The sequence below is a fragment of the Vipera ursinii genome (assembly GCF_947247035.1).
Source record: "Vipera ursinii genome assembly, chromosome: 14".
In the NCBI taxonomy this organism is placed as follows: domain Eukaryota; kingdom Metazoa; phylum Chordata; class Lepidosauria; order Squamata; family Viperidae; genus Vipera; species Vipera ursinii.
In genome coordinates, this window is record NC_139527.1 from 457,686 (window position 1) to 484,300 (window position 26,615).

General features: G+C 59.7%; 3 protein-coding genes across 6 annotated transcripts; 2 read left to right on the forward strand and 1 right to left on the reverse strand.

Annotated features, from left to right (window-relative positions):
* Nucleotides 1-2,084: 2,084 nt before the first annotated feature.
* On the forward strand, nucleotides 2,085-10,370 carry LOC310646727 (sodium-dependent serotonin transporter-like; the record flags this gene model as incomplete). Its single annotated transcript, XM_083373391.1, has 14 exons — nucleotides 2,085-2,280; nucleotides 3,478-3,557; nucleotides 3,676-3,934; nucleotides 4,243-4,462; nucleotides 4,702-4,840; nucleotides 4,990-5,124; nucleotides 6,052-6,155; nucleotides 6,513-6,640; nucleotides 7,111-7,223; nucleotides 7,547-7,678; nucleotides 8,124-8,223; nucleotides 8,566-8,666; nucleotides 9,240-9,407; nucleotides 9,506-10,370. The coding sequence occupies 14 exons, from the start codon at nucleotides 2,085-2,087 to the stop codon at nucleotides 9,581-9,583; spliced, it is 1,953 nt and encodes a 650-aa protein (XP_083229517.1). The 3' UTR covers nucleotides 9,584-10,370.
* A 253-nt stretch (nucleotides 10,371-10,623) lies between these two features.
* ANKRD13A (ankyrin repeat domain 13A) lies at nucleotides 10,624-16,365 on the reverse strand. Its single transcript, XM_083373631.1, is given in 17 exon segments — nucleotides 10,624-11,263; nucleotides 11,635-11,702; nucleotides 11,934-12,094; nucleotides 12,234-12,347; nucleotides 12,459-12,616; nucleotides 12,850-12,980; nucleotides 13,086-13,147; nucleotides 13,236-13,317; nucleotides 13,456-13,522; nucleotides 13,653-13,848; nucleotides 13,931-14,074; nucleotides 14,244-14,289; nucleotides 14,637-14,761; nucleotides 14,929-15,061; nucleotides 15,843-15,979; nucleotides 15,982-16,002; nucleotides 16,005-16,365. Coding segments are annotated over 17 exon segments (2,013 nt in total). The 5' UTR covers nucleotides 16,180-16,365; the 3' UTR covers nucleotides 10,624-11,070.
* Nucleotides 16,366-16,379: 14 nt separating this feature from the next.
* On the forward strand, nucleotides 16,380-26,551 carry GIT2 (GIT ArfGAP 2). Of its 4 annotated transcripts, none has more exons than XM_083373628.1 (19): nucleotides 16,380-16,627; nucleotides 16,978-17,111; nucleotides 17,659-17,771; nucleotides 18,096-18,201; nucleotides 18,343-18,429; nucleotides 18,522-18,652; nucleotides 18,894-18,988; nucleotides 19,145-19,190; nucleotides 20,057-20,108; nucleotides 20,411-20,483; nucleotides 20,721-20,818; nucleotides 21,197-21,308; nucleotides 21,588-21,721; nucleotides 21,981-22,085; nucleotides 23,536-23,751; nucleotides 24,125-24,207; nucleotides 24,326-24,556; nucleotides 24,652-24,715; nucleotides 24,928-26,551. In XM_083373628.1, exons 1-19 carry the CDS (start codon nucleotides 16,576-16,578, stop codon nucleotides 25,138-25,140), a joined length of 2,145 nt encoding a protein of 714 aa, XP_083229754.1. In that variant the 5' UTR covers nucleotides 16,380-16,575; the 3' UTR covers nucleotides 25,141-26,551. The 4 variants fall into 4 exon arrangements, with proteins under 4 accessions (XP_083229754.1, XP_083229753.1, XP_083229752.1 ...); XM_083373627.1 differs by having other exon boundaries at nucleotides 16,382-16,627; nucleotides 20,060-20,108; nucleotides 21,981-22,130; XM_083373626.1 differs by having other exon boundaries at nucleotides 16,383-16,627; nucleotides 21,981-22,130.
* Nucleotides 26,552-26,615: the final 64 nt, after the last annotated feature.

The following is a 26,615-nucleotide window of genomic DNA, read 5'->3' on the forward strand; positions in this document are numbered from 1 at the left end:
CGACGTTCGGCCGCTCCGCGCAGCGGGCTGGACAGGCGGAGGGGGAGGCGGAGGCGGCCGGGCCCCGCCCCTCCCTCCCTCCGCGCCCGCCCCGCCCCCGCGCCCCGCGCCCCGCTCCCCGCGCCCGCCGCTCTCGGGGCTGCGGCGGAAGAGGCGGGGGGGGGCTGGGCCTCCTTCCCTCTTCCCGAAGGACCCGCGAGGCTGGTCAAGGCGCCCTCCCGGCTGAGCCCCAGCCGCTCCCCTTGATCGGGGTCTGTGGAAGCAACCGGCGAGGTTCTCCTCCCCTGCCCGAAGGGGGGCAGCCCTTCCTTAGCCCTCCTTTGGAGGAACGCAGGGCCCAAGCGCCGCCTTCCCCCTCTTTCCTCTGCCTGATTCTGGAGCGGATCCCAGGGACCAGACGGGCAGAGAGACAGGGCAGGGCAGCCCCCCCCCCCAGCCCCAGTAATTCCAAACTTGACTCTCCAGGTATCTGCAACCCCTGAGGACACAGCTGAGAAGACTGGGGGGGGGAGCAACCTGTGTCAGGACAGGACAGGCGTATCTGGGGGGCAGGGTGGAAGGAGATGGGGGCTTTCTTGGCCTTTGCCCTTCTCAGCTTGACTTGCTCAGCACCCCCACACACACACCTCCACTCACTTATCCCAGGCAAATGCGCATCCACTTGGTCACACCTGTCAATCCCATCGCGTTGCGTGAAGGAAGCCTCCGCCATCCGGGGCTGGCTGGGCCGAAAGGGGGCTGAGCTGACCCGGCCTGGGCCCAGGCTGACCAGGGCAGAGCGTCCAGGGGCGGCCGAGGGTTCACGCTCCGTGAAATCACACCGAGCCCAGCGGGGGGAAAGAGGGCCTCGCCTCCCCCGCCTGCCCCTTGAGTGACACGTTCAGACATGGGAGCTGTCGAGGCTGAAGGGAGATGTGAACATCCGGCTGACAGGTGGCAGAGGAGAAGGGAAGGCAGCTGCCCAGGCGTGAAAAGGGGCTGCCTGCGCCGTAATAGAGAGCCCTGGGCATCTGTGCAATCAGCCACCCCTCGGTGGGGCCCCACTTCCTCTGCTGGTCCGGGGCTGCCGGAAAGCGAGGCCGTGTGAGCATCCAGTGGAGCAGAGGGAGGGGAAGCCGGGGCCCTTGTCCTTCCCTTCGCCGGCAGTCTCCAGAGGCTTCTCCGCAGCTTCGGGATCCCCAGCAGGGTCCGAGGAGGGTCCCCGGTTGGAAAGGCAGCTGCCCCTCTGGACGTCCTTGCACGGAGGCCAAGGACAGCTCCCCTAACCCAGCCTCCAAGACTTGCCTGACAAGTTGATGTGCAGGAGAAAAGCACCAGAAGTCAGCCGAGGTGAAAGAGCAACTCATCCAGGAGTTGTGGGTGCTTCGTCACGGGGGGGGGGGGGTGTGTGTGTTCAGGAGACATTGGACATCCGTTCGTCCCGAATAGTCCAGGGTCTCCTGCCTGAGCAGGGGGTTGGGCTAGAAGACCTCCGAGGTCCCTCCCAATTCTGTTATTCTGAAAGGGGAGAAAGCAAATTCTCCTGTCACCTTCCCCTTCTGGCAATTCCTTAATCCCTGCTGGGCCAGGATGGGACCCAGTTCCGTGAGGCAAAAGACCCCCAATGCTGCCCCTAGCAGGGGCTGACCAGGCTCTCCTGGATCCTGCATCAGAGTTACATCTGGGCGGGTTTGGGACCCAGCAGGGTGGAGCAGCACAGCAGCCCTCCTGCTTGGTGGGGCTCAGGCTGTGGGGCCGAAATGGGGCTCTCAAGTTGGGCAAGCCCCATCGCTGCCCCAGACCCCATCCCCACTCAGAAGAAGGAAAGGTCACCCACCTATTTTGCCTTGCAGGCCCCAGACAGAGGCTGCGCAGCTGTGGGTGTGGGCAGACCCAGGCCCCCCACCCACCTTGCGCCTCTCTTGCTCCTGGAGCCAGACAAGGGCAGGAACGGGGGGGGGGCTCCTCCTCTGTCTCCTCCCCCCTGCCCTTCTCCCTTTGAAGTGAGCAAGCCTTCCTAGCGCCTGCTGCATTGGCCCTCCTCCCGGGTGTGCCTGTCCTCCGCCAACGTCTTCAGCCCAGACCCAGCTGGGGTGTTGGGGGCGATGTCCGCTTCTCCCACTGCCTGCCTGGCCAGGCCAGCTGGCTCCGAGACCACCCGGGCCAGCTCTCTGCCTGACCAGAGGGACCCCCGGGACACCTGGAGCAAAAAGGTGGATTTCCTTCTGTCCGTGGTAGGATTCGCCGTCGACCTGGGCAACGTCTGGCGCTTTCCCTACGTCTGCTACCAGAATGGCGGGGGTAAGGAGGGGTCCGTCAGCTGGGCACAGATTTGGGGCAGAGGTGAACTTTCCACCCTGAGCAAGGAGCCCCTTCCCCGGCAGCCCTCAGGGGGGCTATAATTCTGGGTGAGGGTCTCTCTGCTTCCATTCCTTCCTAGAGCTCACCTTCTTCTCTGCCAGAGCAACTAGGAAGCCTGGATTTTAGAATGGGGAAGAAAGACCCAGAAAAATGGGGGGGGGGGTGTTTCCCATTGAAAACCTAAGCACGAAAGTGTCAGCGTAGCTTCTTTTGAGAAGTTTGCCACTGTAGGAAGATTGTTCTGCTGTTCTGGAGAGTTTCCTGGGTCTAAAACCTCCCCACAGACACACGTAAATATTTCAGACTCTAGATAATGGTACTTTCTCTCTTTTGGGGATTGGGGAGCTGTCCATGGTGTTTATTTTCAACCTCACTGAAATGCATTGCGGGGGAGACACACAAACAGACATTGGTGGGCAATAAAGTTTCTCTTTGGCCCCTTTGGAAAAATAAAACCTGAAATAAGGCACTGCTTAGTGCAGATCAACCAAAATGTGGTAAAGTTGCAAACAGGTTTTACCATTATTTTGTGGCATTATGGATTTAATTCACAACACCAAAGTTTAGCAATCTGCAAGTTACTGCTTTCTTCTTTCCTCTAATTCTTTCTTACATTTCTTCCCTATTTGCCAGCAACTAGGGATTTTTGTGAAGTAAAATATATGCAAATGATCACAACAAAACAAAAGGGGAATATAAAAAATAAATGGAAATAAATCGAGGGAGAAATAAATTAATCAAACACTGATTGAATCTCTGTATCCAAATTGTCCAATGTTTCCTTTAGATTTCTAAAACAAATTCTGGAAAAGCATAGGAAAAGTGACCGAATGCCTTTCGTAAATGAGCCTGAAGCGCAGTTTCCAGTTCACCTCTGGGAGCTGGTGGGGGCCATTCAGAGGCAGAGAATGACACCCCAGAGCGAGGCAGGTCTGGTGCCCAGCCGGGGTCTTGCCTGGAGACCTGCTTCTTTCCGAGCATCTTCCCAGGACACGGGTGGCTGTTCGCCTTCCTCGCTGCTGGGTGTCTGTGCTTTTCAGCTTGTCTTATTAATTTAGCTTGCAGCATTTTCCTGTTTTGCCATGGACGCATCGGCTGTGCCATAAGAATATGTGGCACGGTTGTGCATGTTTCTAGACCACATGAATGCAGAGAAATCAGAGGACAGTCTGGATCTCTTCCATTGTGGGCAAGTGGCTGCTTTAAGAAAAGGGGAGGTTGGGAGGAGCTGGTGGGGAGCAAACCATGCCTCCCCCACAGCGCTCCTTTAAAACATACAAAAGTAATTAGGGAGAAGCAAGGCAGCTTCACGAAGCCTCTTAATGTGACGACTAGTTGAAGTTGGCTTTCCCTGAGAGAGATGGCGGAGGCGGGGGCAAGGGGGGGGTGAGCCTGCCGGCCAGAGAGAGAGAAGAGAGGACGCTGCACCCCCACCCTCCACACCCCTTTACTCTCCCAGGAGCCTTCCTCATCCCCTACGTGCTGATGGCCATCTTCGGAGGGGTACCCCTTTTCTACATGGAGCTGGCCCTCGGGCAATTCCACCGGGTTGGAGCCATACCCATCTGGAAGAACATCTGCCCCATCTTTAAAGGTAACCAGCCAGCTGAACAGCAGAAATTCTTCCAAAAGGGAGGAGGGCAGGGCGCCTGCAGACAGCTGCACATCTGCCTAAAGATTTAGGATCCCTAAGGAAGAGGGGGCTTGAGGAGGTCAGGGTTCCCCCCCCCCAGGTGAGAGGCAGTCTCAATGTTTTTCTGGAAGAGGGTAAGTGAATCGGTGCTTGAGAGAAACGCAGGCTAAGCGGCCTCTGGGTCCCTTGGCTGGTTTGCATGAGGTGCCTGGAGACGAAGAGGATGGGTCTGGGGGCCGCCTCTGCCTGTCCGTCTTCTCCTTTGGCAGGCATCGGTTTCGCCATCTGCGTTATCAACCTGTACGTGGCCTTCTACTACAACACCATCATCGCTTGGGCCCTCTTCTACTTCTGCTCCTCCTTTGCCCCCACCCTGCCCTGGGCCAGCTGCAGCAACCCCTGGAACACCCCCAGCTGCCTCAGCTACTTCGATGCTGGCAACGTGTCCTGGACCAACCTCTCCAAGTCCCCCGCCGAGGAGTTTTACATGTAAGAGGGGCCGGGGGGGGCTCGGCAGCCCTGACAGGAGCCAACTGACCTTGGGAACAGAGCCAGGCCCGGTTCCTTAGGCGGCACGGCTGGCACGGCACGAGCCAAGACGGAGGGCACCTGGATGGAATTACCCCCATGGGTGAATTTGCTGGAATTCCTCCTGGGGTCCTTGGCCAGCAACGGCGATCCTTCCGGCTCTCTTTCCCTCTCCGACCAAGAGCTTCTCTCTGCTGCAGGAGGCACGTCCTGCAGGTGCAGAATTCGCACGGACTCTCCGATGTGGGCAAGATCCGTTGGCAGCTGCTGCTCTGCCTCTTCCTTATCTTCACCATCGTCTACTTCAGCCTCTGGAAGGGGGTCAAGACCTCCGGGAAGGTGTGGGCTGTGTGGGGCCCCGCTGCCGTGTCTGTGGGGCTCTGACGCCTCCTCCAGGGCAGCCTGGCCAGTGCCCACCCAGGGAGGGGTGGGGGGAGCCGCTTGGCCCAAATCCTGCGCCCCCCCTCACAGCCTGGTTCTCCCTCCAGGTGGTTTGGGTGACGGCCACCCTGCCCTACATCGTCTTGCTCATCCTGCTGATCCGTGGGGCAACCCTCCCAGGGGCCTGGAGAGGGATTGTCTTTTACCTGCGACCCGACTGGCAGAAGCTGAGGAGCGTGGCCGTACGTTTCTGCACGTAGCTTTGTAATTGCCAGGCTCTTCTCCCCAGGAGCTGTACCTAGAGAAGGTAGCAAAAGGACCTGGGATCTAGAGGCAGAGAGGGGCTCACTCCTCCTCCCACTGTGGGGCTCAGCAGGCAGGACGGACCCACCAAGGGTCCCAATTTCAGTGCGCTCTGGCTTTTCCCAGCAGGAGTCAGTGGAAAAAATCACTTCTGCTGCGTCGGGAAGCTGAGCCAGAGCAGTGGGGACCCCCCGCAACTTTGGCTGGCCCAGCACTGGCCCTTCTCCAATTCCAACACAATCCTGACTTTTCTAAGGGGATCAGAAGGAAGCCAAACCTTCGTTCTCCCTGCAGTACCGTTGAGATCTACCTCATCCCAGATTCCCTGCCTTTAGCTGCTTTTACTCCAGTTAGGTGTGCGAAGGGCCACTTGCTCGGGCTCTGCCCCCGTGGCTCCCCCTCCCCACCCTCCCCACCCTCCCCTCTCCTGCAGATCCACAAGAAAGAGGCCCCCAATCTGGCAACTCCCCCTCCTCACACAGAAGATCAGAAGGCCAGTTGGGGGGGAGGGGGGAGTCGTTCTTTCCCTTGCTATTCTTTGGCACCCTTAGAAATGCAAATCAGGAACTGAATCACACATGTCATTTGCTGTCTGCGGGGGAATTGATTAGGGTGCCCTGCTTTCCTACCGAATTGACAATGGACTTCCTGCCCATAATTACCTCTCCAAACGCACTGATGCATTTTCATGACCGCCAAGGGGGTGGCGGGGAGGGAGAGATTGGCCAGAACCTCCAAGGGGCTTCTTGGCGCCCTCCTTCTGCCTAAGGCACCTGTCCCAGGGCAGCACCTGCCAGCAGGAACACGGACCTCCCCCTCCCCTCCAAGAGGGGCCTCACGGCGCCACCCTGCCTTCCTCTGCTCAGGTGTGGGTGGATGCAACTGCCCAGATCTTCTTCTCGCTGGGCCCTGGATTTGGAGTCCTCCTCGCCTTGGCCAGTTACAACCCGTTCAACAACAACTGTTACCGGTGAGGGTTCAAGCCCAGCAGCTCGCCCTTCTCCCTCGAATCGCTCTGTCGGGCAGCTGCACATCTGGGAGGCTGATGCCGGCAGGGGATCAGCCTGACCAGGCTTTCCAGTGTGCCAGGGTGCCGCCTCGCACCTGTGCCAGGTGGGAGCCCCAGGTGGGTTGCTGCGCTGGGGGCAAAGAGGACTGCAGGGCTGCCGAAGAGGGCAGCGGGCGGATCCCAAGGCGGAGCAACCGATTGGGCCCTAGCTATCAGCCGGCTGGCCCCCTTCTTTCTCTAGGAGGCCAGCACAATCCTTTTCTTCTCCCAGCTGGCACGTCCGTCTGGGGGACTCACGGCTCTGTCACTCCTTTCCAGAGACGCCATCCTGACCAGCCTGGTCAACTGCTTCACCAGCTTCCTCTCGGGATTCGTCATTTTCACCGTCCTGGGCTACATGGCCGAAATGCGGCACATGGAAGTTGCAGACGTTGCAAAGGACCAAGGTTTGTGATGGCCTCCTGGGGGGGCCAAAGGGGCTGCAACAGCTTCCTCCCCTGGTGATGACCAAGAGTAGCCCTCGGCTGGCGTCCCGGGGCCGAGTGGGCAACGCTTCCTGACCTGCCCAGGGAGCCCCGTCTTGCCCCAGTGCCATTGCTCTCAGGAGAGGCTTGCCGGAGATGAACTAAACCAAACTTTATTGAATTAACTCTGGATTCAAGGAACGGGGCACCCTCGGCTGCAGGGGGCTTGCTTATGTCTGGCTCCCTGCTTTGGAGAAAGCCAGCCTTGCACCTCGCTCATGTTGTTGCCGGCAGGTCCCACTTGGTCCCCTCGCTGCACCTACCCAAGAGTCTGTTTGGGGGGGGGGCAGGGAAGGCCCCAGAGAGCTCTCTCTCTCGAGTGCCTCCCTTTGGCCCATCGGCTGCGTGCAGAATTGGCCTGCTTGTGGTGCCATCACAAGGGTCTCTTCCAGGACCCAGCCTCCTCTTCATCACTTACCCAGAAGCCCTGGCCAACATGACCGGATCCTCTTTCTTCGCCGTCCTCTTCTTCCTCATGATGATCACGCTGGGACTGGACAGCACGGTAAGGCCAGGCCAGGAGACTGTCTCGACTACTGTCCTGCAACAGGGTGGGGCTCCACGTTACATGCTGCGCGAAAGCAGCTTCCTTATGTACCTTACTGTGGCACTTGCCCATCCTTTTGTCTTAAAAAAGAGGCCCCGTGTGGAAATGTTTCCAAGGCAGAAATTGTGGAGAAAACAGTCCGCACCTCCCAATTTGTTTTCCAAGCAATCTGCTGTTTCCTCTTCAATGTCCACAACCTTTTCGAAGGGCAGAATTGCTCTGAAGTGAACGGAGCAGCCCTGCGTGTCCTCAGACTGTGTTCTCCTGGGGGGGATTTGCAGTTTGGGGGCCTGGAAGCCGTGATCACTGCCCTGATGGACGAGTATCCCCAAGTGCTGGGCCAGCATCGTCAGCTGTTTGTGCTGGGACTCAGCGCCGTCTGCTTCTTGGGCTCCCTGGCCACCCTGACCAATGTGAGTTATGGGGACGGCGGGCGCTCCTTGACCCCTTGACCTCAGGGCCAGGCAACACCTCTGTGGTTAATGCAGCAGAAAGGCCAGCTGGGATATTGGAGGACCCTGAAACAGCTGCAGGCAGAGGGTGGCTAACAGCACTTCTCCTGTATCTGCAAGAAAGAGACTATATTGCTGGCTGGCTATTTGCAGAGAGTGTATTTTGCTCCTATAATGGGGGTGGGGTGAAGCAAGCTGGAAGCCCCCAAGTGAGCTGATTGTGGCACTCCCCCTACTAGAACCCACCACAAAAGGGCAGAGTGGCACCCTAAAGGCCAGCCACAGCATTGTGGTATTGTCCACCTTCAAGGGCTGCTCCGAACTCAGCTCTTCTGGGGGCCTGCAGCCTATCAGAGCCCCCCTCTTCCAGTTTCACAGCAGGCTCTTTACTGGTGTTCCAATCCAGGGAGGTCCCTACATCGTGAAACTCCTGGAAGAGTTTGGGGCTGGTTACTCCATCTTAGCTGTGGTGTTCCTGGAAGCCATTGCCGTCTCCTGGTTCTACGGTGAGGAGATGCTGTGTGACCCTTTGGCGGCGGGGGGGGGAGCCTCTATAAGATCTTCAGTGCCACCTTCAGAGTTTCCCAAATTTGGTAGAGGGAGCGCCCCTTTATGGGTCTTCTTCAGAGAAAAGCCCAGCAGAATTTCTTCCCGTCGTCTCTGCCAACCCTCCTGCTGCCTTCGGACTTTAAAAGCAGCCTCCCCTTTTGCTCTGAGCATTTCTGACCCCAACGGCCCAGGGACAGGGCCCAGCTCCTTAAAGGTCACTCGGATAGACTTAAACGTTTGGGCTTTGCCAGAGCCGAAGCCGGCAACCCAGCGATGAACGGCTTGGGCTTCCTTCCTAGGAATGCAGCAGTTCTGCAGCGACGTGAAGGCCATGCTGGGCTTTGGGCCGGGACTGTACTGGCAAGTGTGCTGGAGAGTGGTCAGTCCAGCCACCTTAGCGGTGCGTAATGGGCCCTTCCCCCATCATGGCTTCTTATGCCACCCACTGGCTGAGGTTGAAATGGACACAAGGGGGCCATTCGCTGCCCCTCCCAATGGTTTTGGTTGAACATCCCCCAAATGTGGGGAAGATGGCGGCGAGTGAGGGAGCAGGAGGAAAGGCGCGGTTATGCCCCATGAGTTAGGAACAAAACCTGGCCCTAAGAGAAGAGGCTATTGGGAAGGTATTGAGTTTTGATCGCCCCACCAGGCGCCAAAGAGCTCCGTTTCCTAACTCCCCCCTCCCCAACAATACCAGCCTTCAGAGGAACCAGATATGTGGGTCACAGCCCTCTTGGGGAGCCAACTGGGGCATTTCCATGAGAAAGGGGTACGGGATGCCCCAGTCTGTAAATGGGACGTTAAACTTGCTGTGCTTCAAACCGCAGTCTTGGCAGAGGTACCCCTAGCTCTCTCCAGGGCCAACAGCCTCAGTTGCTACCCAGTGCACCCGTCCCCTTGGGTGGAAGAAAAGAACTGCATGGCATCCTGCCCACCTGACTTCCTCCTCCTTTTCCTCCCTGGCTCTGCCCAGTTCATTCTCATCAGCTCCCTCCTGGACCAGCCCCCCCTCGTGCTGTTCGACTACGAGTATCCAGTGTGGAGCATCAGGCTGGGACACCTGATCGGGGTCTCCTCCCTCCTCTGCATTCCCACCTACATGGTCTACAAGCTGGTCTGGACCCCCGGTTCTCTGAAGCAGGTCAGGGAAACAGGATCCTAAGGACTTCGGGGGGTGGGGGGTTTTCCCAGTTGATTCCGAACACTAAACCCACCTCTCTCTCCTTGCCCCCCCTCCAGCGCCTGGCCCTGTGTCTTCGGCCAGAGATTGCCCAGAAGCTGTCCCTGGAGATGGTGGACGTGCCGGCCCCCCTTTAATTTTTGATGGAGCTACCCCCAAAACACAGGCTGTTCTTTGCTGAGCACCCCAAAACAACAGCCAAGCACCGTTGGATGGGCTGGCCACCTCCCAAGTCAACTCTCCAGCACCCGCTTTTCCCAGAATTATTCTCCCCCCACCTCCATGTCTCCTGGGCACAGTGGGGGCTTTTGATCCCTGGCGGGGGCTCACAGACCCTTAACCTTCCTACTGTTAGTTGCTGGGGAGGGGGCTGCTTCCACGATGGCCTCTGCTCTGCAGGCGTCTGTGGGTGGCGGATCTCTGGGGCGTCTTCCAAGATTCCTCCGCGGTGCCTGCCCGGCCCACTGACCCCTTTTTTTCCGCCAGCTCTGCTGGGCAATGTCTTGGGCCTCCTGGCTGGTCGCCACTGTCCTGCTGGCTGTGTGCGTGTATTGGCCGATCTGCCACAGGTAGCCTGGGAAGCTCCTTCCGCCCCATCGCCTGGCCTGCTGCTGCTGCGCTCCCCCCAGTGGGCTGGACGAGATCAGGGTGACTTGCTCGACTGGACCTCCTTAACAGAGCTAAGGGCCTCTCTCTCTCTCAAGCGATCTCCAGCAGGCCGAAGATGTGCAGGGAAAGCACGCTCCCCCCCCCAGTTTGCCCACGTTGCTGCTGGCATTTCTTATGATTCTGTACTTTTGTTTTTGAGCCCTAACGGGATTTTCCTGGTGTGTATTGGCTACTTTGGGGTCCGTAATAAAAGAGTTGTCAGTGTGGGTTTGCTTAGCTGATCTCCATCTCATCTTAGGGCGAGTCCTGTGGGAATCTGGCCTTATCTCAGCCAGCAGAACCACCAAAACAATGTTGCAGTTCCTAATTTTTGCTCTCTGATCCAGCAGTCGGATCATGCCCTCCTAAAACTGCAGCTTGACAGAAAACTTTGCAATCTTCTTGGCCGTTCAGAACCGCAGTGTCTCTGTAATCGGCCTCTTTGAAAGGCTTCCAGAAGACCTGTTCTTCTTTAACCTAAAGAGCAGCCCGCTCACCTCTTTTTCAGGTAAGGAGCTCAGCCAAGACAGGAGTTGCCCCCACTTTATTTAAAAACACAAGCCCCCCCCCGATTTGCTAGGAGGGGCACGAGAGGGAGGGGCACGGGAAGGCTACAGAGACTGGAGAAGCGGCTGGAGCAGTCAGAAGGGAAGGGAGCAGCACTCTGGTGGAGGCAGACGGGCCAAGGCACGCGGGCACTGAAGGACACCTGACATCTGCTGGATCTCTGGTAGGCGAGGAGCTGACGCCGAGAAAGCCCCTCCCTTGGCTCAGGTTACCCCTCTTCGAGGCTGGCAAGAGTCCGCCACCCCTTCAGAACAGGCTTTGGTGAAGGAAGCTGGGCTGCCCCCTTCAGCACAGAGGAAGACGGGCAGATCTTTGGGCTGAAAGCTTGGGTGGGCAAGCGGAAGAGCTCCCTCCCTGTGGAAGAGGGCCTGGCCTGGCCTGCCCGTCCAGTGCCCAGGCGGGCATCCCACTACTTTTCCAGCAGGGAGCGCTGGAGAGCCTCCTTCAGCTGCTCCTCCTCCTCCTGCTGCCTCCGCTGCTCCCGTTCCTGCTGTTCCTGAAGGGAGAGCACCATGGCCAGCTGCAGATCCCGGTCGAAGGTGGAAGAACCACGCAGCGGAGGGTGGTTCCCGCTGCTTGCCAGGAGGCTCTCCTGCAGGGCCCTGCGTGGGGGAGAGGAGCGCTTACCCTGGCGGGCCGGATAAGGTGCCCCCAGCCAGGATCTGCTAGAGCAGGGGTCTCCAAACCTGGCAGCTTTAAGACTTGGGGGAGGGTCTCCCTGCTACGTTTTCCCCAACACTGATACTTGGGGGGTGGAAACGGGGGACAGACCAAACTGGACAAGGTGGCAGCTGCCAAGAGGCGAGCTGGGCTGGAGCCAGGAGGAGGGCTCGCTCTGCCAGGAGAGAGACGGGTCTTGGCTCCCCTCCCGCACACCAGCCCGGGGTGCCCCCGCTGGCCTAGGTGAACCCCTGCGGAACCCCAAGGAGGACTGCAGGCGAGGCCGCCGGCACCCTTTGGCTCTCGGCCTCACCTTTGATAGTGGAGGTGGAGATCCTGGGAGTAGGAGACGTCCCCGTTCAAGGCTGGCCCCAGAAGCTCCTGGGGAGACACAGAGGTCACAGGGAGCTCGTCCCTCTCCCTGCAGCTTCAGGTGAGGAGGGCGCCTTGATCCCCGGATGACCCACCTTCAGAGCAATCCCCAAACGGGCCTCTGTGGTCTTTGGTTGCAACATAAAGCCCGGCCTGGGTGCCTCAGGGAAATGGCAAGGCCCAAGGGCAGCCTAATGGGCCACGCTCTTGGCCATGTGGAGGACAGGGACCGAAACTCACCGGGCTGTGGCCAGACTCCATGAGGCTCTGCTGGATGGCAAACTGCATGATTTCGTTGTCTTCGTCTTGCACGTGCAAGTTCCGGCCATCGTCTTGGACCCGGTAGGATTTGGGGATCTCGAAGACGGAGGGGTCCACCACAAAGGGGGAGGCCGGAGCAGCTGGAGGGAAGAGCAGGGCTCTGATCAGGACAGCTGCCAACACATTTGGGAATCCGAACGGACTGTAGGTCCCGACGCCCTCCTTGCCCAGGGGCTACAGACCACTCTCCCAGCCCAGCCCCCGGAGCAGCTGCCTCACCGGCGGTCCCCCGGGGGCCTTCGGGGCCCTGGGGTGAAGCCTCTTCCAGGGTGCTGCAGCTGTTTACGCATCCGAAGGTAATCCTAGCGTTCAGGATGTGGAACAAGGGGATTTCTGTGTGGAGGAGAAAGGAAGAACTGAGCAGCGGGGCCCCCGGTCATCTCTGCCACCAGGTTGGGCTTGTGATGTCTTCCGGATTAGAAGCGCAGAGCCGAAAGGCCGTACCGATTTTCACCGGAAACCCAGGAGGGAAGTCCAAGGTGATGAAGTCCTTCAGCCGAGCAAAGTGGGCGCTGGTCCTGGCCATCAGGTCCACGATGGGGGAGACCTGCTCCACAAGGGACAGCGGGAACTCTTCCGACATCCACAGATTGGCTTTAAATCTGGGCAAGAAGGGCAGGATTGCTGCATGGGTGGGGCCCAATCCTATTGGGGAGGGGGGCGGTGGGAGTTATGAAAGGAGAGCTGCTCCTCTGCCATGAGGAAACAGGAGCCCCCCACCAAGATGTTCCCTCATCCAAGTGGGTGCTGCCTCTTCCTGGTGGAGTGAAAGGGGGGGGGAATAATCAGGTTGGGGGACAAACCACGAAGAGAACCCGGGGAACCAATACTTTACTTCTGAGTCCGAACGGTCACTTCTTTCGGCCTGCCAATATCTCTGTCCTGCAAGTCGAACTGAGGGTCGAAGTATTCCTCTGGCGTCAGAGCCGTCGGGTTGTTGGTCGAGGCAAATTCCGTGGTGAGGTCCTGGGGAAAGGGCAGCGTGACGGCCCTCAGGGGCGGCTCCCTCCCCGGAAGGGCTGAGAGCGGGAGGGAGGGGCGAGGGGAGGAGGACGGCAAAGGCAGACTCACCTGCTGGGCTCCGTATTCGTGCTCAATGGTGCCCAAGAAGGACTCCAGGGGGTTTCGATCAGCTGGAGAAAGGGAGAGCGGCCAGTCACCCCCAGCTCCGGGCCTTTCCACCCAGGCACCCCCGCCCCCAGTCACCCTGGGCAAGGCTACCTTTGTATCTCCTCTTCTCCTCCTCAGTCAAGTGCTCTGTCCGGATCCTGGTCACCACGTTCACGTTGTTGGCCGTGAAGACCTGGAGAAAGGAGGAAGCAGCTGAGATCTGCCCAGGCAGCCCAACGGCGGCCGCCTCAGAGCCAAGGAACGAGACCCCGAGGGGGGCTGCTGGCAGGGCCAAGGGGGCCCCTGTGCCAGACGCCGGGCGGCTTCTCACCTTGGCTTCGTAGTCGTTCACCACTTCGCTCCTCTCCGTTTTCCAGACCCAGAAGCCAGAGGTGTTTCTGCAAGATAAACATCTGTTTCCAGGCCTCTGGGCTTCTGACATTCTGGGCCCAGGAGTGACTCAACGCTCCTCAAGCTCTCTTACCCTGGGGCACCTCTTGGGGGGGCCAGGGCCCCTTCCTGCCCTACCTTTCAAAGGCGATGTTCCTGGTGTCCAGGGAGGTGCTGAGGATGGGGGAGGTCAGCCGCCGCTCCACCTCCTTGTTCTTGGGCACCATGGAGTCCAGGGTCAGCCGCTTCATCTGCTGGGTGATCTCAAAGCGCTCGGCCGCCACCACTCTGTCATCGTGGTTAACCTCAATCAGCTCAGCCCAGTGCCCGGTATCTGGAAAGCCAAGTGGGATGGGCTGGTAAAGGGGTTAGGGTTCCTCCCCCCCCCCGCCCCCGGGAACTCTGACACTTCTCACCTTCCCCTCGGAAAATCAGGCTGCGTCTCCCTCGCTCCCAGCTCATGTTTTCGAAGCCCAGCAAGGTGATATCCACTCGCAGCTTTGCACCGCTCTTCCAGATGCGGCAAACGTCACTGGGGCAAACTCTGGACACCAGCGGCACTGTCGGGAGACGCAGGGAGAGCAGAAGAGCTAAAAGATGCTGATTGGCCACAGGAATCAGCACAACTCACAAAACGAACGCCAGTTTCCCAGGCTGAGAGGGATAGCGTGAGCCTGGCCCAAGAGGGCAAATAAACAAACAAAAAGTGGCAAGTTAATTCAGGCTTACCCCAGCTGGTGAATTCCCACTTCATTTCCACGTAAAAGTCTGGAGTCTTTGGGAGCAAATAAGACAAGAATCAAAGGGGAACGAGGAGGAGAAAACATGATTTGGCTTGCAACGAGCTCTACAGATTGAGCCTGTGGCATTAAGGGATGAGAAATCAGTACCTCCCCTTCATGGAATTTTGAGGAACGGAAATGTTGTTCAGCTGATGGCACAAATCTGAATGTGTGTACTCAAAAGTAGCCCAAAGGCTGACTCTTGGGTACGTAAAAGCCTTATGGCTTTCAGGAGAGATTTAATCAACCTAGCAAACAAGGACCTTAGAACATGGAGGCTAACGGAAGGCCCAAAAGGCTTTCACCCAGATTGTTTATTCTTTTCTGTTCTTCAATTTACCTCACTGATCTTCTGAAGCAATTCAGGGACACCACCAAGAGTGGTGGACGTCTGCTGGTAGTCACGGTGTTGAAGGACCATGTGGACTATTTCCGGATCGCCGGTGCTGATGGCCTCGTGCAAGACTGGCAGAAAGAAACACAGAGCTAAATCTACAGGAGAGAAGCAGCGCTTGCAATCTATAGGAGATCAGTCTTGGGCCCTACGGCCCAAGCATTTAGCTCTGGTCTCCAACCACCTCCATTTCCTTGCCAGCTGCTCGGATTCTTGCTTGGGGTGGGGGGAGGCTCACCTGTCCAGCCCTGGGCATTCTCCTTAGTGACATCCGCCTTGTGCCGCAACAGGACGCGGACAGACTCCACATACCCCAAGGAGACCGCCAGGTGCAACAAGCTGCGCCCGCGCGGATCCTGCTGGTCGACATCCTGGGAAAAGGAGAGGGAGAGCTCTTCTGAGGACCCCCCCGAGCCTATCACGGTCACGGACGGGACGGTGACTCTTTTCCAGACACACCATGAAACCTACGGAAGCAGCTCCAGCCCTGAGATGGCGTTGCTTCGCTCTGACACACAGACAGGCAAGCTCAGAGATGAGACAGCAACCGGGAGACCCCTCCCCACTTTCCTTCCCTCGGCCAAGAGAAGCCCTTTCTCGGGGGGTGGTGTTCCTCCTCCCCAGATTGGGGAGAATTGGGGGAGTGGGAGAAGGAGAAGCCACTTCCCAGAGCGGGCAGGGGTCTTCCTCCTCTTCCTCCTGATCCCATCCAGGCCTGGAGGGGGGGGGTTGGGGAGTGGGAAAAGGCGGCTCCTCCCCAGCCGGACCTTCCGCCTCCGGCCACAGCAGGCGCCAGCCACGGGGTGCCCTGCTGGGGAGGGGGCGGCCAGGACTGGCGTGGGGGCCTCCCTCTCCCCCGTGCGCGCCGTTCCCGGGCAACACGGGGGGGGGGGCGCGAGAGGGCGGCCTCCCCGGCCGCGGATGATGGGTGTGCTCTCGGCGGATGGGATGCGCACAAAGACGATGAGCGCCCGGACGGCACGGATGCGAGCGCGGCCGGCATGCGAGGCCCGCGCCCCTTACCTCCGCCTCCGGCTTCAGCTCGTGGGGCGAGCTGCAAGAGAAGAGCACCTGCGGCTGAGACGGCCCCGGCCGAGCCCCGGCGCCCGCGGCAGTCTACCTGAGCGCCGCCCCCGCCTCCCCCCGCGCTACCTGGCCCTGCAGGGCGGCCTCCAGCTGCCGGAAGTCGTTCCGCCAGACCAGCAGGTGCAGCGGGAACCGGGCGACGACGCTCATGCTGCGGCCCCGACTCCTACGCCGCCCGGCCCGCCATGGCCCGGCCGGTGACCACCGACCCGCCTGCTGCCCTCCGCCGCCCTCGCCGGGCCCGGAAGGAGGGAGCCCCGCCCTGCGACGCCGCGCCCCGGCGCTCCCCGTGACGCCCGGCCGGCCATCTTGGGACAGGGCAGCGGCCGCCCCGCTCCTCGCGCGGCCGCCATGTTGACGAAGGGCGCCGTCGGCCTCCGCGGCTCCTCCCGCTCGCGGCCATTTTGGAGAAGGGCAGCCCGCGGAAGCGGGTCCCGAAGAGACCTGGCAAGGGACGCTTCTTTGGGGAAAAGAGAGCGTAGCGTTTTCCGGTTTTAGGGAGAGTTAAGGATTCAATTGCGGGCAATTTCTCCCACTCCTCTTTCGCTTCTTTTCTGGCAAGCGGCGGTTTTGCCCGCCCTAGAGATGGCCGCGCCCGCCTCCCTTCGGCCGGCGTCGGCACGGCGTCCGCGGCGGCCCGCCCCTCGCGAGGGCGGTCCCCGCGACGTACGGAAGCGTCTTGGCGAAGGGCGCCGCTTGCGCGGCGAGGAGCGCCGACGGCGTGCGCGTGCGCGGCCAGGCTGCTCCGTGACGGGCGGGGCGGAGGGCGACCTGCGATCGGCGGCGACCCCGGCCCGCCATGTCCAAGCGGCTGCGGAGCAGCGACGTCTGCGCGGACTGCAGCGCTGCGGGTAGGCCGCGGGGGGCGCGGCGGGGAGGGGGCGACCGCCCGGGAAGGGGAGCCCCGCCCGGGGTCGGTGCCGGGGCCCCTGAGCTCGTGCAGAGCGCCCCGCGGCCGCCACAGCGGCGGCGCCCTTCCCCCGGCGGACCGCGGCTCCCGGGGTCCTCGGCCGGCCCGAGGGGGCGCCGGGCCGGATCTCTGGGGCGGGGCCCCGCGGACCGGCCCCCTGGCGCCCTGCCCCGCCGGCGGAGGGAGGGGGGAGGGAGGGAGGGAGGGCTTCCCCGGCCGGCGGGAGGGTCCCCTGAGCCCGGAGCTGCCGCCGCCGCCCGGCTTCCCTTCCTCCTCCTCCTCCCCCGGCAGAGCCGACCTGGGCCTCCGTCAACCGCGGCGTCCTGCTGTGCGATGAGTGCTGCAGCGTCCACCGCAGCCTCGGCCGCCACATCTCCCAGGTGCGGCACCTGAAGCACACGGCCTGGCCCGCCACGCTGCTGCAGGTACCGGGGGGGGGTACGGGGGGGGACACAGGGCCGGCCCAGGAGGAGAGGGGGAGGAGGGGCTTGCTTAGAGGGTGGCGACCCTCCCTGCCCTCCCCTGACAGTTGGAGTCCACCCGTCCCGGCTGGACAATTCTGGGTGGTGAAGGCCCCCCACCCGCCCACCCCGCTCTTCGTGTCACCGAGATTGAGAAACTCGCCTGGAGAGGATTTCCTGCTGCGGCCCAGAAGGCAGGGCTGCCCGTGCCAGGCCTCCTCCTTTTACGCTTGGTCTTCGGCGCTCGTTGCAGCTAGCAATAGTAGACTCGCTGGCTCTGTTCTTATAGCTAAAGGTTTCCTGGGCACGGCGTAAAACAACTGAGGATGATGGAGTAACGGGTAAAGGATTCAGAGGCTGGGAAAAGGAAGCATCTTTTAGTGCTTTTTTAAACGTCAAGCGATGCTGTTCCGACTGCCTCGCTTCAGAGAAAGTTCCTTCAGCCACGAAGCCACCGTGGAGGACGAGAAGAGTCAGCTCCAGAGCTTGTGCTTTGTCTTCTGTTTTGCAGATGGTGGAAACCTTATACAACAATGGTGCCAATTCCATTTGGGAGCATTCGCTACTGGACCCAGCCTCAGTGTTGAGCGGGCGGCGCAAAGCAAACCCTCAGGACAGAGTGCAGTAAGTGTACACCCTGCGAAGCCACTTTTGGGAATGTGCAGATTGTTCGCTTTGTGATTGGTCTGAAGTTCAGTCTCCACACAATGAGAAACTCAGGGTTGCCGTCCCACCTACGCCAAATCAGGGGATGCCCTGAGGATGAAGAGCTTGGCCGGATTGTTCCTGGCTTGGTCGCAGCTCTACCAGTTGATCTTTCGTGATTGTCCGTCTCTGCCTCCCCCGCGTGTTGCCCCCTCCCCTGCCACTCTGGTCCGTAGCAGGAGAGACCCCTCCGGCCTTCCTGGGCTCTTGCGTTGCAGCCTTTTCCTCTTTCGCCTCCTGCAGCCCCAACAAGGCAGAATTCATTCGGGCAAAATATCAGATGCTGGCCTTTGTTCATCGCTTGCCGTGCCGGGATGACGATAGTGTGACTGCCAAGGACCTCAGCAAGGTAGATTCACCCCTGGGCAGATGGCGGGAGGGCCCAAGATGTCCGGTCTTCCAGGTGCCATCGTGCGTGACTTCAGCTGATTAGTGAAGCGTTAAGCTTGGGGCTAGACGGTCCTGAGGCCTCTCCTGCCTTTGCTTCCAGCAACTCCATTCCAGTGTCAGGACTGGCAACTTGGAGACCTGTTTGAGGCTTCTCTCGTTGGGAGCACAGGCCAACTTCTTCCACCCGGTGAGAGAACGGCGGAGGGTCTTTCTGTAGCCCCAAACGGGTTTGGAGTGGAGGTCTTGCAGCTGAGCCAGCTCTCTTGGCCCCTTCTGTAGGAGAAAGGGAACACCCCACTTCATGTTGCTGCCAAGACTGGGCAGATTTTGCAAGCTGAGTTGTTGGCTGTGTATGGAGCTGATCCTGGCACCCCAGACTCCTGTGGGAAGACACCGGTGGATTATGCAAGGTGAGCCCTTTTTTGCCAGTGGAGGGTCTCTTGGTAGCCACTGCCCAAAGGGCAGGTTTGGGGACTCTTCTGGCCTTTAGGGATGAAAACCTCCCCCTAGAGCAGAGGCCCCTTGGAGAGAATAGCAGAAGAGGATCCAATTAAGAACGGAGCTGGGCAGCACCCCCCCCCCCGTTTGTTATCCCCTAGGAGCCCCATGTCGGTGAGTTCCGAGTGCCTCTCTGACCCCTTTTTCCACTAGGCAAGGAGGCCACCATGAGCTGGCCGAGCGCCTGGTGGAAATACAGTACGAGCTCACCGATCGGCTGGCCTTCTATCTCTGTGGCAGAAAACCAGGTAACTGGATGTTATGGGCTGGCAGGATCCCGGTTGTCCTCTCTGCTTGAACTGGGCCACTCCACCCCTTTTCTCTGCCCCTCAGTCCAGGTGGGCAGATTCGGAGGAGGCCTGCTGTTTCACCTCCCTGATGCGCTTTTGAAATGTTCTTTTCAGATCACAAAGGCAGGCAGCATTTCATTATACCTCAGATGGCAGACAGGTAAGAACCTGGCTTCGGACCTTGAGAATTTTTGGTAAAACTATTTCCAAGAGCAACGGCCCAAATGTGCGGTCTTTTGGCTTCCATATTGTGGCTTCAACGCGCGTTTGTTCAGCTGCTGAGAAGAGAGCCGAGTCTGGCGCCTCTTAGTATGTCGATCCCAACCCATTATCCTTAGCCAGCAGGATCAGACTGGGCGGGCTACTTTAGCTCTTTGGGCTGGGAAGAGCAAAATAAACACAGTTTAGAACGATAAGGTAGGAATAATCACAGAGTCTTTTTCATGTTAGTGCTGAGCCCCGAATCCTGGGAACGAAGGGAGCTGCAAGTGTGTTTTTTAGGTTGCCGCCTCCTGCTTCTGCAACGTTTTTTGCTTGGGCGATGTTGACTTGCAGCCTGAGCTGCCTGTACAGGAGCCAGAGGAGACGAGACAAGAGAGGAAGATAAAACAGCTCATTCAAATTAATGATTTAGCGGGGCAAAATCAAAAGTTGCTTTCAGTTGTGCGTGTTGGAGTCTCCTGTGTGACCAGGGTTTGCCTCAGGACCTCCTCTGGGGCTTTGAAATGGGGGTGATGCCTTGCAGGGGGGGACAGCCGCTGTCTTACCATGTCGGGGGTGGGTAGATAAGGCTTGCGGGACAGCAAAGCATCACCGCCCAGACCAAACCGGGGTCGGTTGTTTGGGGGAGGGGGAGAGGCTGTAGGCACGGAGGTGATTTAGGAAGTTCAAGAAAGCGCGAGCAAGCCTACCTGACCCCTTCGCGTTCGCACACACGCACGCACACTTTCTCAGTGACTCTGCCCAGCTCTGGTCTTTCTTCCGGGGAAGAGGCTTCATGTTCTGAAGGGCTGTTTGTTTTCGTAGCAGCTTAGACGTCTCGGCGCTGGCCAAAGCAGCCAAGAAGAAGCTTCAGTTGGTAAGTCTGCTCGTTTCTCCACTTTGGCCTCGAAGGTGGGCAGGGAAGCTTACTTGCCGCCCTCCCCAGCTCCCTTCCCTCCCTGGGACCCCCATCCCACCGTTTGCCCTGGGAAAAGAGGGCGGTCCAGAACTGCAGCCGCCCTCCTGGCTCTCAGACGTTTCCCAAAGGAGGTGCGGCTGCTTCTGGTTAAAGCCCGCAGCCGAGGACCGCAAAGGCTAGGCCGGCCCTGTCTCAGTCCCCAGGAACTCTGGCAGGCCCAGCCTCACCCTTCGGTCCTTCCCTCCCTCCCTCCTCTTTAGTTGAGCAATCGCCTGTTTGAAGAGCTGGCCATGGACGTCTACGACGAGGTGGACAGGCGGGAGACAGACGCAGGTGCTTTCCTCTGGTGGGGCTGCCCACAGCTGGGGTAGCTGCCTGCAGGGCCCCACTCCACCTCTCGCCCCACCCCGGTTTTGCCTTGCTGGGATCCAGAATGAAGCCACGGTCCAGAGTAGCAACGGAGGGAGGGGTTTTCTGTTGCTGAGGGGAAAGGCTGGGATTTGGGGAAGGGCAGCTAACAAGAAGGGAACGCTACACGCCCCTGACCTTGCCTCCTCCTCGCACCAACAGTGTGGCTTGCGACCCAGAACCACAGCACACTGGTCACTGAGACAACTGTGGTCCCTTTCCTTCCTGTCAATCCGGAGTACTCCTCGACAAGGAACCAGGTGCGAATCTCCGGTGATTTCTCTGGGCTCCGGCAGTTACAAGAAGCAGCAGGCGCCCCTTTCCGCTTGCTTGCAGGGCTGAGTTTTCCCCCAGCTGAAAAATGGCAGCATTCATCCACTTGGGCCTTGCAAATCCATCAGTCTGGGGTGGAAGGGGGGGGCCTCAGGGCCAGTCTTCCCATGCCAAGATGCTGCGGGCAGCCATTAGAAAGGGGGGGGCGGGGTTCTGGAGTTAAAAGGGAGAGTCGGCTTCCTCCCCGCCCTGGGTGGGAGAGCCCCAAGTCTCTGCACCCCACCCTGGGTGGGCTGGAGCAGTTGCCCCGCGTGTCCCGGCTGCCCTGAAGGACCCCGACAGGCTGTCCTCCTCTGTGCTTCCAGGGAAGGCAGAAGCTGGCCCGCTTCAATGCCCACGAGTTTGCCACGCTGGTGATTGACATCCTGGGGGATGCCAAGCGAAGGCAGCAGGGGAACCCTGTTCCAAGTACCACAGGTGAGCCCTCCAGCCCCCTGGGAGCTGCAGCCCAGCTTTTAAGAGGTGGTCCGGTGGGCGGCGGAAGGATCCACTCCCATCGTGGCTCTGGAGGCGTTGGGGCCAACACGACGGCCTGCAAGGGAGGGGGATTGCGGGAGCAGCTCTGGGGGAAAAGGACCAAGGAGAGAGAAGGCCCAGAAGGGCCTCGAGGGAAGGAGGGTCCCCTGGGAGGAAGCCCCCCTCTGCCAAGGCCTTTCCCAGTGGCCACCGCTGCAGGGTTGCTCTCTTTGGTCTTAGAAAACGTGGAGCTGATCCTCAAGTCAGTCAACTGCCAGCACGGTCCAGAGGCCGACCAGCCTGACTACGACAGCGTTGCCTCCGACGAAGAAGGCGATCTGGAAATGAGCTCAGGGAAGGCCTCTCGGCAGAAGGTAAGTGAAGACGATGGCAGCCTGGGGGGGGGCTGGGGAGGCTCTGGGGGGTGCTCCCTGGAAAGAGTTGAGACCGAGCCCCCCCCCCCGAGATTCTGAAGCGCAGCCATCTATCTTTCTTGCATTCTAGCGAGAGCCCTCACGAGGTCTCTGAATCTCCTCAGCTGAACGCTGTCTAATTTGGGGCACATCGCTCTAAGCGGGTGGGTGGGGGAGAGTGTGTGTGCAGGCGTAAAAGGGGTGGGTGGGCTTTTTGCAGAGCCTGGACTCCGACTTGTCTGACGGCCCCATCACTGCCCAGGAATACCTGCAGGTGAAAAACGCCCTGGCGGCCTCGGAGGCGAAAATCCAGCAGCTTTTGAAGGTGAACGTCAACTTGAGCGATGAGCTGAGGACCATGCAGAAGAAGGTAGCCCTCCACACCCTGCCCGCCCTGCAGGGTTGCGCCTCTTCGGCCGCCGGCCGGTTGAGCAGAATCACCAGGGCTCTTCCTGGTGCAGGGAAAAGGGTGGCCCGCCTGGAGCAGCGTTTCCCCCGAGGCTGAGTTCCCCCCACCCCTTGCGGGTGCAGCCCTACGCTCTACGGGCAGGGGATGATGGGAATGAAAGACCACCCAGCTAGAGGAGCCCCAGGTTGCCGGAGGCTGCCTGGGGTTTGAAGGTGGTGTTTAGGGGGCCGGTGAGCGATTTAGCTTGGAACAGGAGGCGAGTTCAGATTCCCACATGCCAATGGTATCCCGAGGGCCCTCTTCTCTGCTCTCCTCCTCCTTCTCGGCCTCTTTTTCCTTCCTTCCTCTCTTGCCTTGCCGTCCTCCCTGCTTTTCTCCAGCTGACAGGCTGTGGCCCTTTGGGGAGGTGGGCCCAGAACTCCTCTGCTGTAGTCGGGCTCTTGGGCCGCTTCACAGCCTGCCCAGGGCAGCGAGCAGATCGCCAGGCAGAGGCGGCAGCGGGTGCAGGTTCCTGTGTTGAAGAGAAAGAGGAAGCGTGGTGGTCCCCAGCCCCGCCCAGTGGAGGTGGGGAACTCCAGGAAGTTCTTTGGTGGTCCTTTGCGGGGGGGGGGTGTCTTTCCTCAGGCACTGAGAAACTGAACGCCCTCCTCTCTTCCGCCATCATTCCATCCCCATCCTTTCTGCCAGGGGATACAGGCCTGGGCCACGCTTCGGGTGCCGCTCTCCGTATTTCAGATACGCAGGGAGGGGGGTGAGTTGGGGAGAGAATTGAGGATCCCCCTGAAGTTGCAGTCCCACCTCCCAGCAAGAATCTGCCTCCCGAAGCAGCAGCCTGGGAGGGCGGGATTCTGTGGCCTCTCCAGAGGGGGAGAAGGCGCTACGCAGCCCACCCCTGGGTCCCTTTTCCTCAGTGGGGAGGCTGTGGGCGGCTTCTTTAAATGCTCGATGCTCGACGTTAAGTGTTCATCCCTTGGGGATGAGCCTAATGGGCAGAGCAGGGCCCGCTTGGCGGTTGGGCGCTGTAGTCACTCGCCCTCTTGGGTCCTTCCGCTTGAAGGCCTTATAGGAAATGGGCTGTGCGCCGGCTTCCTTCTGCCTCGGCGCTTCCTGCTTCTCTCGTTCCCTCCCCCACTGCGGCTTCGGCATTTCCACACTTCCCGTCCCGGCTTGCAGCTCGTCTCTCGCTGTTCCACACAAGCGTCCTTCACTCGAGAAATGTTGCTCAAGCCACCGTCTCTTGGAGACGTTGTGGGAGCTGCTGAGCCCTGCCCGGCCTTGAAACGCGGCTGCCAAATCCCCCTCTCCTTGGTCCTTGGTCTTTAAAAATGAAGCCAGGCGTGTGGGACGACTCCACATTTCATTCCAGCTTCAGACCCTGCAGAGCGAAAACACGAGCCTCCGACGGCAGGCCACCCCCAACCCCCACCCGGCTCCGGCTGGCTCCGAGTACGCAGACAGGCCCTCCGTGCGCCGGCCCTCCCTGCGCGGCAGCCGGCCCATGTCGATGTACGAGACGGGGTCCGCCCAGAAGCCCTACCTGCCCCCTGAGGAGCACACCGCCCCCCGGCTCCAGCTTTTCCACGTGAGTAAGGCAGCTGCCCTGTCGCCTCCCGATTCCTCTGCGGTCGCTGCCAAAGCTCCTTTGCTCAGCTGTCGGCCCTGCCTGCGCTTTCCCCGTCAGGGAATCGGGGGATCTCTGTGGCGAAGGCTCCTCGTTCTCCGCTGCCCCAGCCCAGGCAGCTCCCGCAGGGCCTCTGCAGCAGCTCCAGACTCCCCTAGCCCGCAAAACCTGGTGATTCCCAGCCTTGGCAAAAGGCCGGACTGGCTGCCCGCTTCCCTCCGGGGTGAGAGGCGGGCGGCAGTGAGGGAGAGAGCGCCTGGTTGCCTCTGGCTGCGGCCTGACTCCTCCATCAGTGGGTGGACTCCCATCTTTCCCCTCTCCCTCTCCGTTCCAGATGTCCCGACTGGAGAAACAGAGCAGCTTGCCCGAGGGGGATTATGACAACACCGCCCCTGGCCTGGAGCTGGACGAGACAGGGTAAGGGCCAAGGACCCTCGGTAATTTCGAGGCTCCACTGAAGGACTCCCTTGAGGCCTTTACAGGCCAGCTTGGGCCCAAGAGAGACGGGGCTACTCTCTGCCTTTCTGGGGAGGAGATGGAGCCGCCAGGGGCCCGGGGGAGCCGGTCTGGGGCTGCAGCACGTGCCTTTTGGCAGGCTCATCAGGAAGGCAAGGCAGCGGAGCGGCCTTGGGCCAGAGGGCAAGGACCCCGAGGCCCACCCCAGCTCTGGCTTCCCCAGCACGGAGGACGTGATTCGGAAGACCGAGCAGATCACCAAGAATATCCAGGAGCTGCTGCGGGCGGCTCAGGAGAGCAAGCACGAGAGGTGAGCTGGGGAGGCCGGAGATCTGCCGTGTGGGTCGGCTGGGAACAAGACCCCTTTTTCTGGGAAGACTCATCCGCCTCCTCTCCCCCCTGCAGCTACGTTCCCTGCTCGGAGAGGATTCATCTGGCCGTCACTGAGATGGCAGCCCTCTTTCCAAAAGTAAGTAACAAAAGTAAGAAGGCCCTTCCCAGCCTCTTTCCCGTGTCTGGCTGGGGAAGGCTGGTGGCAGCTGAATCCGTGGCACCCCCTCGCTGGCATGGCGGGAGGCCACAGGACAACTTTGCCCCTGGCTGCATCCATAGGTTACCCTTTTCAGGCCCCGTGGGAAACCAGGTCGGCCAAAATGTTCAGCGTTCCCCGTCTTTTTCCAGAAGCCGCCAACGGAGCTGGTGCGCACCCCTCTGCGGCTGCTGACCTCCAGTGCCTTCCGCCTGCATTCCGAGTGCGCGAAGGCCCTCCCGCCCGAGTCTTGCTCCACGGCCGATGTCCAGCTGGTCACCCAGCAGGTCATCCAGTGCGCCTACGACATTGCCAAGGCTGCCAAGCAGCTCGTCACCATCACAACCAAAGAGAACGCCAACTGAGCGGGCTCCGGCACAGCTTTTGCTGTTGTCTTGGAAACTGTGTTCAGGTTTTCAGGGGATGCTCTTTTTTACAGGAATATTTAAAGCAGTGCATTGCCATTTTTTTAAAGGAAGCTCAGTATTAATTTTTTTGCATGTTTTTTTTCTAAGACTTTTTCCCAGGATTGCTGTAATCCACTGCCTTATTTGGTGCTCTGTATTTGCCGGCATAGAGCGTGTGCGCTGGAAGTTTATCTTGAGTCAGCCATCACCATCTTCCAGGACTTTTTTGCTGTTGCGAGGGAGGTTTGAATCCTGCGCTCTTAACACCTGTTGCGAACTCGGATGCCCAGATCAGAATTCGGGTATCTGCCCTGGAATCCTGCTGTGCCGTTGCTTTGGCAATACTGAACCACTAAGCAGCACCCCGCCATCTCTTGAGATACAGGGAATAGTCAGGAGGACACCCCACTTTCCTGCTCGGTCTGTCTGGGGAGCAGGAGATGCTCGTGGCTCCGATTGGAAGGAAGAAGAAACGGCCCCTCCACATCTGAAAAAGAGCCAGGCAGGCCCCCCCGGGGGCTCCTCACGCTGGACTTTTTGGAAAGTGCTTTTGCGAAATAACTATGCCTTGGCAGGCTTCGTGCCTTCCCCAGTATGGATAGCTCTCGTTACCTGCTCTTTTTTAAAAAATTCCCTGCCCCACTGATACGGATGCACGAGGGTCTTTTCCAGCGTGCCTGCGGAAGGCCTGGCCAGAAAAGGGGGCCCTGTGCAAGAGAGGTGGCCAAGCACGGTCAGTGAGCGCCCAGCCTCCCCACTGGCAGTTGGGGCTGTGCCAGGGAGGGAGATCTGTTCGGGCAACCCATTGTGCCGGCTTCCCCTCTTCCTGCAGGCGCTCTGCATCTGCCACGCCATCCCCATTTGTTACAGCACAGCAGGCCTTTTTGTATGAAGAATGAAGAAGGCACACGGTCAAGGCACAATGGCCAGTCAATGCAAAAAAAAAAATGGGGGGAGAAGTTGGGGGTAGCTTCTCCAGTGGTCATCCCCCCCCCCCGAGTCAGTGAGAATTAGAAGCTCCCAAGCGAATGCAGCTGCTTGGCCAAGGCTGCACAGCAGCCCCCGAGAGAATGACGGGTGAAGCAGCCAACAGCCTGGCCTTCCCCCAGACAGCCTCTGTTCACAGGCTGCTCTGCCACCTGGCCCCGAGGACTCGCCTGCAGCCGGAGAGGGCCTGGCTTGCCCAGGGCCCCGGCAAGAATGGGGGCACAGCTGCTTCGAGACAAACTCCCCACCTCCATGTTAAAACCACAGCTAAGTGAAGACTGTGGAGCGTGGTGTGTGTGTGTGTGTGTGTGTGTGTGTGTAAAATATCCTGCTAGTGTGTGTATATGTAAATCTTAACATGTATAAAAAACAAGTGCCATAATATTTTGAATGCTGTTTTTCATTGTAGCTGTTTGTTTCTTAAAAGTTTTGGGCTATGGGGTGGG